The sequence below is a fragment of the Sapajus apella genome, unplaced genomic scaffold (genome assembly GCF_009761245.1).
Source record: "Sapajus apella isolate SASKATOON/1434 unplaced genomic scaffold, GSC_monkey_1.0 scaffold3, whole genome shotgun sequence".
NCBI classification, from domain to species: domain Eukaryota; kingdom Metazoa; phylum Chordata; class Mammalia; order Primates; family Cebidae; genus Sapajus; species Sapajus apella.
The window spans coordinates 2,583,206-2,598,367 of NW_022436943.1; the positions used below are offsets into that span (position 1 = coordinate 2,583,206).

At 37.4% G+C, this 15,162-nt stretch overlaps 1 protein-coding gene and 1 non-coding gene across 5 annotated transcripts in view; both read left to right on the top strand.

Annotated features, from left to right (window-relative positions):
• NIPAL2 (NIPA like domain containing 2) overlaps nucleotides 1-15,162 on the top strand; it is a 100,512-nt gene that overhangs the window by 32,618 nt on the left and 52,732 nt on the right. For all 4 annotated transcript variants that reach the window (XM_032248275.1, XM_032248268.1, XM_032248294.1 and 1 more), the window contains exons 2-3: nucleotides 3,113-3,181; nucleotides 4,856-5,027. In XM_032248275.1, coding sequence (XP_032104166.1) covers nucleotides 3,113-3,181; nucleotides 4,856-5,027 — 241 coding nt within the window. The remainder of the gene's footprint in view (nucleotides 1-3,112; nucleotides 3,182-4,855; nucleotides 5,028-15,162) is intronic.
• LOC116535922 lies at nucleotides 13,506-13,612 on the top strand. The gene has a single exon (XR_004262393.1). It is a non-coding gene; the product is annotated as a U6 spliceosomal RNA (small nuclear RNA).

Below are 15,162 nucleotides of genomic sequence, written 5' to 3' on the forward strand. Positions count from 1 at the left end.
AATGCTGGTCAGCTGTGCCCTAATTCCAAAGGGAGGAGGGTATAATGAGGCATGCCCCAACCCCAACTTCCCATCATAGCTTAAATTACTTTTTCAAGTTAACTTTGGAAAGCCTTTGGCTTAGGAGAGGATCCACCAGTCAGTTGAAGGGCTCAGAATTCTATTTTTGGTTTATAAGGTTCATCCATGTGGTAGTGTATATTCAAATTTCCTTCATTTTTAAAGGTGGATAATATTCCATTATATGCATGTGTATACTCTGTTATTTATGCATTCATCCATTGAGGGACATGGGTTTTTTCTACCTTTTGGCTATTATGAATAATGCTGCTATTATTGAATGTAAGTGTCCAAATATCTGTTCAAATCCTTGTTTTGAGTCCTTTTGGATATATATCCAAAAGTGGAATTGCTAGACCATATGTTAATCCTGTGTTTAATTTTTTGAGGAATCTCTATGCCATTTTTCACAGTGGCTGCACCATTTTACATTCCCATCAGCAATGTATAAGTGTTCTAATAACTCCCCATCTTTGCCCACACTTATTTCCTTTTCTTTTTAATCACAGCCATCCTAATGGATGTGAAGTAGTGACTCAATGTGGTTTTGATTTGCATTTCCCTAATGATGAGTGATGTTAAGCATCTTTTCATGTCTTTATTGGCCATTTGTGTCTTCTTGGAGAAACAGCTATTCAAGTCCTTTGCATATTTTTTAATCAGGATGTTTATTTTTTGTTGTTGAATTGTAGGCATTCTTTAAATATTCTGGATCTCGATCCAGATATATGATTCGCAAATATTTTCTCCCATTCCATGGGTTGATTTTCACTCTGTTGATAGTGTGTGTTGATGCAAAAAGTTTTTAATCTCAGCCAGGTGTGGTGGCTCACGCCTGTAATCCCAGCACTTTGGGAGGCCAAAGTGGACAGATCACCTGAAGTCAGGAATTCAAGACCAACCTGGCCAACATGGCAAAACCCTGTCTCTACTAAAAATACAAAAATTAGCTGAGTGTGATAGCACATGCTATAGTTCCAACTACTCGGGAGGCTAAGGCACGAGAATTGCTTGAACCTGGTGGGCAGAGATGGCAGTGGGCAGAGAGGGCAGTGAGCCGAGATCATGCCACTGCACTCCAGCCTGGATAACAGAGTAAGATTCAAGTTTTTAATCTTGATGAAGTACAATTTATCTATTTTTTTCAATGCCTATGATTTGGTGTCATATCCAAGAAATTATTGCCAAATCCTGCCACCAATTTTTAAATACCCAGCCTGAAGCCATTTAAACTGCTCAGTGAATGACTTAAAGAATTTTAAAGTGAGTTGTTTCTATTCAACAATTTACTTTTATAATTACAGGAGATGTTAACAAATATCGATGCAATGCCAATTTTTCATCTCAGTCTTTTTTTTCCTGATTACTGCCAAGTACACTAGATGTAAATAGAAAGCATGGAAATAGCACATTGTATTGTGCCCCAATTGTTTCCCCATGAGAGAAGGTGATCAAAATTATTACCAAGTGCCTCTATTAGGAAAAGAAAATTCTTAACTGATTAAAGACCATAGATATTATATATCAACTATAAAATGAATTTTCAACTTTTTACTTCATTGAAAAAAATATTAAATTTCATTTCTAAATACTAAATACTAAATTTCATGCCATACTTGAGTCAGGCTGGAATTTGGTGTCTTATTGCTACAAAAATCACATATAATAAAGCTCTAAAACTTCAAAGACATTTTGCATTCTGAAAAGGGTTCTTTGTGGTTGCAATCTTCATTTGAAATTCAAATAACTCCTTGGAATTTGAAGCTGGCTAGAAGTTATGTAGTGTAGAATAAGGAGACAATCCTTTATATCATTGCAAATTTATACTAATAGAAGATATTATACTTTTGTACCTAGACGGGAGCAACAAACGCATCTTTTGAAATCATTAAATAATACATGAGCTATCTATGATAAACATCCTGGGCAATGTGTAAGAACTTACCTTTTAACCTCTATAATTCTTGGGTTAGATCATTACATATTTTTAAAGCAAGTGTTTATTAAATCTTCAATTTTATATAGCAATAGATAACACAGAAGACTCAATAGAAAGAATAAGACTTGGTTCTCTTCCTTCAGAGAGTAAATAAGGGAGGCTTACCATTTAGAATCTGAGAAAGTTAAGGTGGGACGAGGTGGTCTGAGGACGTCTCAAGGAGATGGACCTCTGTAGGCCAGGAGGGCGAGGTTTGGTTGAAGTGAGAGGCACACCTGTATGACCTGGGAAGCAGTGGCACGAGCAAGTGTCACATCTGGCTGGAGGATGGCGTTGCCAGATACCTGAGATAGAGGAAGCACATTAAAAGTAAGTCTTGTACAGAGGCCTGGGTGAGGACTCATTGTGTTGAGCTGGTATAGCAGCTCATTGTTTGATGTAGCAGATTGTAGGGAATCATTGTAGGTTTTTGACCAGGGGAATAGAAGGAAAATTTAGACCATCTCCAGTGGAGATCATAGAACCTTAGAAGTAAAGGGATTTCTGGAAATGTCTTCTCCAATATCCCATTTTTATTTAGGCCAGAGAAGTGAAATAACTTGCTCAAAAGGTCACCCAGTTAGAAAATAGCAAATCTGGCCAGGCACGGTGATGCAGACCTGTAATCCCAGCACTTTGGGAGGCCAAGGAGGGCAGATCACAAGGTCAGGAGATGGAGACCATCATGGCCAATATGGTGAAACTCTGTCTCTACTAAAAATACAAAAAAATTAGCTGGGAGGGGTAGCACGCGCCTGTAGTGTCAGCTACTCAGGAGGCTGAGGCAGGAGAATCACTTGAACCCAGGAGGCGGGGTTGCAGTGAAGCCCACATTGTGCCACTGCACTCCAACCTGCGCAAACGAGCAAGACTCCGTCTCAAAAATATATATATAGTATTTGAAAAAAGTGAAAAACTAATTCTAATTAAATCAATAATAATATTCCAAATCTACCCTGGCAAATGGGTGCTAAGCTAAAACTAAATTACTGAACAAATGAATACCTAAATATGTCTTTTTCTTTCAGTAAATACCTTACAAGTATTATTTAAGGAAAACATTTTCTTTTACAGATTCACCTTTTTGGGGTTTTGCTGGCCATTTTAGGAAACTTGGTGATCAGCATTTCTCTAAATATTCAGGTAAGAAAAAAGCTTATTTTTCTAACACTGTAGATTGATTCAGGGACACATGATGACTCTCATGGGCTTTGGGAACTTTTGCCTTTGTACATCTTTTCTCTATAAAAATTATAAAAAATTATATTTTATGACTTCACTGGTATGTAGATAGATATATATAATCCAGGCTGGAGTGCATTCATTTTTCATCTTCTTCTGATTTTGAAAGAAATTAATTTTGGGGGCTAGAGAGGACTCCAATAGTATTATAGACCCTAGGTAAGGGGCCTACTGTGTCTAATGGATAAACAGCACTGGTTTGATTTGTAGTACTTTGATTTCTTTCATAGCCTTCACCCCAGATGGGATACGGATATTTTTTAGAAGCAGGTCATCCGGCTGTGGTGGCTCACGCCTATAATCCCAGCACTTTGGGAGGCCGAGGCGGGTGGATCATGAGGTCAAGAGATTGAGACCATCCTGGTCAACATAGTGAAACCCCATCTCTACAAAAAATACAAAAATTAGCTGGGCATGGTGGCGTATGCCTGTAGTCCCAGCTACTTGGGAGGCTGAGGCAGGAGAATTGCTTGAACCCAGGAGGCGGAGGTTGCAGTGAGCCGAGATCGTGCCATTGCACTCCAGCCTGGGTAACAAGGGTGAAACTCCGTCTCAAAAAAAAAAAAAAAAAAAAAAAAAAAAGAGTACAGATTATAGGATTTTTATCCCCTTTCTTTAAAATACTGTTAAATATGCCAGTATAGATTAACGGTCTTGAGAAAAGAATGTAGAGTACAAAATAGGAACTATAGCAGAACCTGAATCAGAAACCTGAATAAATTGCTGATTTGCTAAACTAAAAACTGAATGAAATATGAATTGTTAACCAAATAATAAATTAAATAAAAAGTTTTAAATCATTTAATGAATCACTTTGAAATAGAATCAAATCACTGCAGTTTCTAAAACGATTTGAATCAAAATAAACCTAAACAACAGAATATCTCCCAGAATGTTATATGGTAGTTCCCTCTTATCCTCAAGGGATACCTTCCAAGACTCCCAGTGGATGTCTGAAACTAGAGCTAATACTGAACACTGTTCAGTATACACTATGTTTTCCTAGACATACATACCTACGATCACATTTAATTTACAACTTAGGCACAGTAAAAGATTAACAACAATAACTAATAATAAAATAGAACAAGTAAGTAAAATAAGGGTTACTTGAACACAAGCACTGCGCTGTTGCAACAGCTGATCTGGTAACCGAGAAGGCCACTGAATGACTAAAGGACAGGGAGCGTCTGCAGCGTGGATACGTTGGACAAAGGGAGAATTCACATGCCAGGTGGGACAGCCTGAGATTTCATCCTGCTACTCAGAAAAGCATGCAATTTAAAATGTATGAAATGTTTATTTCTGGAATTTTCCGTCTAATATTTTCTGACCATGGGTAGCTGAAACCACAGAAAATGAATCTATGGATTGAGGGTGACTACTATATTTGTTTATATAAATCTTTTCTAGCAAATGACCTAGTATAATTTTCAACAATTCCCCAAAAATGTATTTTTTTTGGAGAAAAAAAAAATCAGTGTTCTTATGAAAGGAATTAAAGGAATACCAAAAAAGAAGTGACATTCCCCTCATAGCTCAGAATGTTTTATTTATCTTCTGATTTACTTTCAGAAATATTCTCACCTTCAGTTGGCACAACAAGAGCACCCAAGGCCATACTTCAAGAGTGTGCTGTGGTGGGGTGGTGTCCTGCTGATGGCCATGGGAGAGATGGGGAACTTCGCAGCCTATGGATTTGCTCCCATTACTCTGATCGCTCCATTAGGCTGTGTGTCTGTTACAGGTAAGCCATTCTGTGTTTTGACAAACAGAAACTTAAAGAGCAGAATAATTGGAGAAAAACACACAACTGAAATGACAAATGCACCAAGGAAGAAAGTCTATTCCCTGGTTTCTTAGCACGTTTATGTTGAACAATTATTCTGCTAATTTCAGTTATCCATTGTCATGCTGTCACATTAACCATGAAGAAACTTGCATTTTGTGAGCATAACACTTACGTGTGAAAGCCTGATGCCTCAGTCTTAATAAATTAACAGTGACAGAAAATGTTATACTGTGCTTGTAATCATTAAGGAGTTACCTAAAAGCATTTGTAATGCAATGTTTTATTCATATGTTAAACTGATAGTACCTATAGTTAGAGTCTTAGATGCCTGGTCTTGGCTCCATAGTTTAGTGTCTTTTTGATAGTAAGAATTAAATATTGGTTATTCTACATTACTATAAGAATGTGTAATTTCAGAGTAATGTCACAAATATCTACTTAGAAATTTTATGTGATTTACTAAGTACATTTAGAAAAGAAAAAATGAGGTGTTGTGAAAGACTAAAAAAAAAAAGAGCAAAAATCATTGCTAAAAAGGAGAGCAAATTCTCTAAGCTCTGTTAAAATCAATAAAATCTTTTTGGTTTTACTCTTTATCTGCTGCTATGGAAACAGGACATTTCTGAATTTCTGTGAATTTAGAAACTTCATTGAAATAGAAACAAGTTGATAGTTATTATCTGTTAACACCTAGATCACGCATATCACATTTACATATCCCAATTTAAATGTTTCTCCTAAACAACTATATAATATTCTTAAAGAAAACATCATTTATACTGAAACAACGTAGATTCAAAGAGAATTATTTTATTTTGTAAGTTGTTTCTCTAAATCACTTAAAATATTTTATTTAAAATATATTCATGAGGTATAATAGAATATTTAGCAAAAAACACTAATTTTGCTTTCTAGAAATTGCCTACTTAAAAGAGCCATCCTGTTACCACTCTGAAAAGGCACACAATTTATGTAATCATTTACTGTTTTTAACATTCCAATAGAACGAGCAAATTGGGTAAACCTCATTTTCTATTTAGTAAAGCCCATAACATGTACATAGACAATTTAGACGTTTTGTATTTTCAAAATCTGAGACATAACAGATAAAAGGTCTAGTTATACAATCAACTTGGGATTCCTCCAGACTCTTGCTGTCTTGAAAATGTTGTTATATTCTCCATCATGACTGTGTATGTCGTTCTGATCTTCAGTTTTGTTCCTTACTTTATGCTCAGTGTCCATGAAATAGCCAGAGAAAAATGTGTCCAGGCATATTAGATTGATACCTGGGGAAGGGAGGCGATAAGTGCACCCTATCGTATTGAAATTCTCCATTTGTCTCATGTCTCCTGTTCCTGGGAAACCTTTTGGGGTAATGGGGTTATAAGAAAAAGGGTGCTACCCCAGATGGTTCAAAGAAAGAGGAAATATTGTTGTAAAGATCAAAGATTTCACAGAAATGAGATATAGCCAGACCTCATGGGGCCTAAGGTGAGAATGGGGCAGTTTTCAGGACTTCAGGGTCAGCCATGGTACCCCTCCGAGACCTTTAGGGAAGCTAGCTGCCTGTGAGTCTGTTCATCTTGGCAAGACTTGATCCAAGATCTCATTAAAAACTGGAAGCTGAAGCTTTCTAACCTTCCACTCAGAAACAGTGTCCTATTCTCCCCAAGTCCCCTGAAAACCGATCCACCTACCACTGCCTTGACAGATGGGCTTTTGCTTCATGCTACAGATTATTTTTCTTTGTGTGCTGTTAGCCCCAATTAAAGTTTCAGCTTCAGAACATTTTTAGCTACCTCCCTCTCTGTCCATCTAAAATGACTCAAAGAAGTGAACTTACAGCCTCGAATACACTCTATTCCTGCTTTACAATCTTTGCAAACAGTAATGTATGCTCATAAATAGTATTCCCACAGCAGTCCTAAGCTGAATTTAAATCATTGTAAAGCTTTGTGGGTGGGTGAGGGACTGCTGATGATGGAGAATTTTCCCTAGAATAAGCCTCTGCTACCCTGGGATTCTTGACAAAGGTTCTAGAAACTCTAGAGAATTTGAAGGGAAAGGGAAAGTATAAACCAGATGTGTCTTATGTCAGTGTCTACAGATGAAGCCGAAAATCCACATTTTTCTATGTTAAAACATTTTTTCTGTATCCTTTCTTGGGAGCTTTAAGAAATCAAATCTCCCTTTGAATTTTAATAACAAATAAAATCTATTTCAATGTTGCATGGGAAATTGCATATTCTTTTCTGATTTTTCTTCTATCTTTTGTTGCTTTTCTAAGAGAAGGAGACACACAGAGAGAGAGAGACTATTAAAATCCAGAACACTGACAATAGTTTCAGTCCTTAAGTCCAAGTGTGTTAAGTTCCTTAAGTCTTTCATCTTCCTCCCTTTCCTTAGACGGTCTGGTTCACACCAACATATTACGCTCCTTTTTTCCTTTCCAGAAGTAGGAGAGAGTGTGCAGGTAAACATGTGAACTAGTCTTACTACACCGACGATTGCTAATATACCAGAACTGCTATGTTGTCTCACATAATCAAAATTCCTGCTCCTCTTGTATACTTTAATTAGTATGGTATATATTTGTATACTTTAATTGAGTATAATATACTCAATTATGTATTATGTAATTATATTAAATATATATTAATATATTTATGTTTAATATAAATACAATTATATTGATTATATTTAATATATAATAAACATAATTATATTAATTATATTGACTATATTAATATGTAATAGTTAACATAATTATATTAATATTGACATTATATTAATTATATTGGTTATATTTAATATATAATATTTAATATAATATTGATTCTATTAATATATGATATTTAACATAATTATATTGTTCTATTTAATATATATTTAATATAATTATATTTATTTTTATATATTTAATATATATTTAGTTATATATTAACAGATAATATATTAATTGAATATGCATCAATTAATATATACATGTCATATAATTTACATGTATATAACATATGTCTGACATATACACTAGTCATATACAGGACTCATTTGTAAGAAGCACCACAGTTAGTAATATGGGCATTTCAACTTGCCCTCTGCCCATGTTTTCCTGCCCTGAAGAATCTTTCTCCTGTCCTTTCTTTCCCTTTCTCTGTGTGTCCTGCTGTTCCTCACTGACATGCTCAGCCTCAGACAGCATTTGTCCAACATTTGTCTTACAGGTAGATGCATAGGTGTTCTAAGAAACAAAGAATTCCATAATCAAACAGGATTCTGCAATTTGGGGTTTTAAAGGCGACACAGGTTTCATTAGTGTAGGGCTTCTTGGGGCCCTAAAACAGGCCCATGCACACTGTGAATCTTTGAGAGGCAGATGCAGTATGCCAGGTTTCCAAAACCTGATGAGTGCATCTGAGATCCCCTTGAGCTTATCTCAAGGGACGGCAGTTCTGCAGAAAACCCTTTAGAGAATTCTTAAGGCAAAGCTCACAGGCAATCACATCATGCTAGAGACTCAGCCTAAATAACCCATCCATGCCTTACCATGAAGACAGCACAATGGGGAATGATCTCAGTACACAGAGCTGCCCAGGCCTGGGTCCAGCCTTTTGAGAGAATCAGAACCTTCATTATCTTGTGTCATCTTTTAATTTTACTTTATTTTTCTCACTTGGAAGTCTTTCTCAATGAATAATCGGTCTAAAATCTATTCTGACTAAAATACTAGTTATACTGGCAGTGTGGTTAATTCTAGATGTGGATTTGTGTTTCCATTAATTCAGAAAGCTTAATTAATGATTTTCAATTTCACCTAGAGGCTAGGTTCAATACTCGCCCTAATAAACCAGGGCAACAGAAAAGTCAAGAGCTCTAAGGCCACACATCCAGTTTCAAATCACAGTTCTGCCATTGGCAAGCTCTGTGACCTTGGCAAATTATTTAAACCAATTTATACCTCAGATTCCTAGCCTGCAAAATGGGAATGAAAGCAGTTTCTGTATTAAAGGTCACCATGGGGAAGAACTGAGTAAACTCAAACTCCCAAGGACAGTGTTAGATATATAGTATTTGACATAATGACAACACTGGCTATCGTCACTATGATTTGTAATTATTATCGTGTAGAAAAACAAAATACCTTATTCTTTATAATGGAGTATACTTCCACACCTCCAAAGATGGCCAATGGCTGCATTCTCTAAAATGGAGAAACCATTTCAAGAAACGCTTTTTATTATTCTTATTCATGCATTGGTTAAATTTATGGATGGCAGAAAAGTAGGGTCCTCGCAGCTCATTTTTCATCCAATTAAGTAGCAATTACCCTTCAACTCCTTCACATATTCTCTACCATAAAACAGTGGAAAACACAAGAATTTCCAAATAATGTACCAAGATGAAATACATTTTAAAAACAAATATAGGAGTTTGTCAGAGAAAATGCATAGCAAGTTAGATGTGTGTACAGTTTTCCATCTTCTTACTCTGGCTTCAAAGCACATTGTTCGCTTGTTTATTAATTCCAGAGAGGCCGAATGGCAGATTCCTTTCAGATCAACTGTGATTTGAGGATATGCTTAATATACCGGAAATCCGGTACAAAGAAACAGGTTGGATATTCTGTGGAGTTTGTAATAAAATTTCAAACTACTGATAATCCTTCTTGTCTCAGGTAAACCCTTGCTCAGGAGATCTTTCCTGGCTTTCAGGCTAAGGTAATTAAACAGGCTTATTCCCTGCTCCCTTCACACCCTATGCAGGCCCTCTGTCATCTGTGTGGTGGTGTTTTGTGAATTAGAAAAACGCAGCCCTTTCTCAAAATACCTTATTTCTGTCTATCTGCAAATGCTCGTAATACATTAATTTTGTTAGAGCAGGACACTGGCACCATGTATCAGAGAACTATGCTGAGAAATACACAAATCAACAATGTATGAGATGTGGGTGTGCCACCTCAGATGTGGAGACTTTCTGCACTGCAAAACCTACACTACCTGCCCAACCACACACAGCGACCCTGCCCTACACTTCCCCTTTGGTACCTCTCAACATACTCACAATGACCTGTTTCATGTCCCTCCTCACCATTTAACTGTGACCCACGGACTGGCAACTGACTGCGTGTCTCACTGCTTGACATTTGCCATTCCTGGGAGAGCATGGCACCTGGAAATCACACAGTGCAGCCTGTAGAATTGGTTCGAATTTGAATTTTGATAAAACAAGGATAGGATGTTCTGTTCTAGGGTGTTGGAAGAGATAAACACTTGCTTAAGAGATTTCAATTCCTAATGAAGCATGGTGGTTAAACAGTTCATTGCAAGAGACTCATGAATATTCACGCTTGTGAACACTCACAGGCCTATAATCCTGTCCTTTGGGGGTTGAGTTCAATTATTTGTGCATCTCCAAAGCGTGGGCTTCCATTTCATGTTTTCCTTTTTCTGTTTATCCCCACGACTGTGATCTATGCTATGCCTAAACATTTAGAGATGATTAAAAACAATGAAGTTATCAACCATCCAAAGAATTGAAGCCACATGGAATTAAATAGCTTCATGGCAGACCTCATTCAGTATAAAATTAACTAGTCTATGGCGTGGCAAGGAAGTGGGATATGGAGGGAGATCATTGCAGGGGCAAGGAGGGAGAGAAGGAGAAATAGCAGGTAATAGTGACATTTTTCAGTTCTATGCCTCTGAATATGTTGATTAAAAGAAACCAGAAAAGAGTTCAAGAACATATCACCTTCTTCCAAGTTAAATTCAGGGAACACTTTAGACAAAATTATCAAGGTAAGAAACTAATATTTAATGAGCATTCACTATGCCAGGTATGAGACACATAAACTCGTTAGCTCACTTTATCATTGCCCAGCTGAATGGAAATAAATAATAAATAGATTGACTTTAGGATAAATTGTATTAAATTAAGCATTTGAAATTTTGGATGGAAAGATAATAGCAGCAAGATCTCCATGGCCCTACAATAATTTCCTAAGTGAAGTAGTCACTCTGTTACTGAGCTAATTTGGATTAAGGTTGGAGAGCTAACTGCATTGAGAAAATGAGGAGAGCATGAGTCTGATAAGTCTTTTCCATCTCTAATTTTCCCCAATATGCTGGGTTTTGCTCAAATCAAAATTCATGATGTGGAATACATGTTGTTTTATTTATTTCTGTGGTGCTGTTATGAAGCCCTAAACTGAAATGTATCTGTAATCCATTAGACAATGGTCATAGCAGAGCCAGGAAGCCCTGGTGAGGCCTTTTGGAATTCCAAAGAAATCATGTCAAGCAGAAACTTTGGTCTCCAAGATTTTTATTAGAAACAAATGAAAGGAAACATAAACAGACCAATGAGCAAGTGACGCGTAGCGTTACACAAACCTAGATGCTGCAAATTCTCTTTAGAGCAATGTGCTTAGTGCCAGCCTGGATGAGGTCACCGGAACTCTAAACCTCACAGGATGCCTGTGATAGTGTCGCTTCACATGGACATCGATTTTAATGTTCAAGATATGCAGAAAATATCGCTCTTCTCAGTGGCTTGCTGAGTTATCTGCTTTTGCGTGTTTGTCCAAAAACCGGCCTACATAAAATGTGTGAAATAAAACTCTGAAGTTTTAATTTTATGTCTGCTCATACATTCTCAGCAGAAAGCATTCCTGAAGCCTAAACACTTTATTTGAAACATCTTTTCCACTCATCCTTATTTTTCCAGCATGCCACAAAGTATTTCTAGAGAGATTGCTAATGATTAAGTAACACACAATTAAATTTGTAATACAGAATTAATCTAGTCAGTGGTAGTATTTTTACTTTTTTGGAGTCTTTTCAACTTTAATCATTAATGCATGCCAAGAAAAATGTAGAAAAGAAAGGATTATTGTTCTTAATCCAGGTAAGTTTTCTCCCTTGAAATTGTGCAAATTGTCTCTGAATGACAGTTCCTTCTTCATTATCTTTAATAAATGACAATAGCAATTTTTTTAATCAACATGAATTACTTGACGCTTTTCTTCCTGCCAACATGAATTATAGAACTTTTCTCTCTGTGAGATGACATTTTTCAAACTGTCATATCCTCAGATCTTCAAATCTTAATTCCATGGAATACATCATAATTGACATACCTCTTTTCCTAAAACTGTACAACTGATGGGAAATGATAATTAGGATCTGTGCCTCAATATGATCAGAGTTGACTCAGCCTGTGAGCACGCTTAATGTGTCCATGTGTTTCAAGCTTGATTGTGACTGACATGAAAGTGTTTTTGTGGTTTTCTTTTTAGCAGTACAATAAAGTTGCCATTATAAGTGGTCAGAAACCACAAGCCAGATATTTACATGTGAGGCTCTGTTTGTAGCATTATTATATAAATATGTTCTTTTCATGTCATGGGTTATTTTTTTTTTGTAAAAGAAAGTTTTCCTTACTATCTTCTACTTTTCTATATTATAAATATACATTCTGGTTTCTCCCTATATCACAGAGGTGACACAATACATTGAATGTGCAGGAAACAAAAACGGATGAAATTTTTATTTGTACGCTAATCAGAGTTCACAAACTTACCTGTAGACCAGAGTTGGCCCATGTTGTGTTTGGCTCAAACAATGCTTTTAAAGAATACTAATTTCTCATGGGTAAAAATTAGTAACACACACACAACTGAATTTTTGGTTACAGAATCAGATTTGGTAGTGCTAGATTTGCAGTTGGCTAGGGCTGATTCATGAGTGCCACCTTTGATGTTGAATAGTTCACCACAGCCCCACAACCCCTCACCACCATGGCCAGTGCCCCCCATCACCACAGCCCACCCCCCTTATCACAGCCTATTCTCTCATCACCACAGCCCAACCCCCTTATCACCACAGCCCAACCCCTCATCATTATGGCCTACCCCCTATCACCATGCCCACCCCCTGATCACCACAGCCCATCCCCTCACTACAGCCTACTCCCATCACCACGTCCACCTCCCTCATCGCCAGTGCCTATCCCCTCATCATTACAGTGTAACCCCCCTCACCACAACCCATCCCCTGATCACCACAGCCCACCTCATCATCACAGCCTACCCCCCCATCACCACGCCCACCTCCCTCATCACCAGCGCCCATCCCCTCATCACCACAGCCCACCCTCTCATCATTACAGCCTACCCCCATTACCATGCCCACCTCTGTCATCACCAGCGCCCAGCCCCCTTATCACCATGGCCCACCCCTCTCATTGTTTTGTCTTCAGAGGATCACCTTAAAGGCCATTATAGGCATTTAAGTTTGTAACCTGTCAACTGAACGTTCTTATCTCCAACTGAACCAGATAAGAATATCATATCCATAATCATATTTGAGTAAAGTATAATTAATTGATGTCTTAGCTTCGGGTTAAATTTGTCTTTAAGAAGTGATAATAGTGCTCGCTTCGGCAGCACATATACTAAAATTGGAACGATACAGAGAAGATTAGCATGGCCCCTGCGCAAGGATGACACGCAAATTCGTGAAGCATTCCATATTTTTAGGAAAGGAGGAAGTCAAATTGTCTCTATTTGCAGACGACATGATTGTATATCTAGAAGACCCCATCGTCTCAGCCCAAAATCTCTTGAAACTGATAAGCAAGTTCAGCAAAGTCTCAGGATACAAAATCAATGCGCAAAAATCACATGCATTCCTATACACCAATAACAGACTTAAAGAGAGCCAAATCAAGAACAAACTTCCGTTCACAATTGCCACAAAGAGAATAAAATACCTAGGAATACAACTAACAAGGAACGTAAAGGACCTCTTCAAGGAGAACTACAAGCCACTGCTCAACGAAATAAGAGAGGACACAAACAGATGGAGAAACGTTCCATGTTCATGGTTAGGAAGAATCAATATCGTGAAAATGGCCATACTGCCCAAAGTAATTTACACATTCAATGCTATCCCCATCAAGCTACCAATGACCCTCTTCACAGAACTGGAAAAAACCACCTTAAACTTCATATGGAACCAAAAGATAGCCCGCATAGCCAAGTCAATTCTAAGCAAAAAGAACAAAGCGGGAGGCATCACACTACCGGACTTCAAACTATACTACAAGGCTACAGTAATCAAAACAGCATGGTACTGGTACCAAAACAGATATAGACCAATGGAACAGAACAGAGGTCTCGGAGGCAACGCAACATATCTACAACCATCTGATCTTTGACAAACCAGACAAAAACAAGCAATGGGGAAAGGATTCCCTGTTCAATAAATGGTGTTGGGAAAGCTGGCTAGCCATGTGCAGAAAACAGAAACTGGACCCCTTCCTGACACCTTACACTAAAATTAACTCCAGATGGATTAAAGACTTAAACATAAGACCTAACACCATAAAAACCCTAGAAGAAAATCTAGGCAAAACCACTCAGGACATAGGTGTAGGCAAGGACTTCATGACCAAAACACCAAAAGCAGTGACAACAAAAGCCAAAATAGACAAATGGGGCCTAATCAAACTCCACAGCTTCTGCACAGCAAAAGAAACAGTCATTAGAGTGAATCGGCAACCAACAGAATGGGAGAAAATTTTTGCAGTTTACATGACAAAGGGCTGATATCCAGAATTTACAAAGAACTAAAACAGATTTACAAGAAAAAAACTAACAAGCCCATTCAAAAGTGGGCAAAGGATATGAACAGACACTTTACAAAAGAAGACATACATGAGGCCAACAAACATATGAAAAAATGCTCATCATCACTGGTCATCAGAGAAATGCAAATCAAAACTACATTGAGATACCATCTGACGCCAGTTAGAATGGTGATCATTCAAAAATCTGGAGACAACAGATGCTGGAGAGGATGTGGAGAAATAGGAACACTTTTGCACTGTTGGTGGGAGTGTAAATTAGTTCAACCATTGTGGAAGACAGTGTGGCGATTCCTCAAGGACCTAGAAATAGAAATTCCATTTGACCCAGCAATCCCATTACTGGGTATATATACAAAGGATTACAAATCGTTCTACTATAAGGACACGTGCACACGAATGTTCATTGCAGCACTGTTTACAATAGCAAAGACCTGGA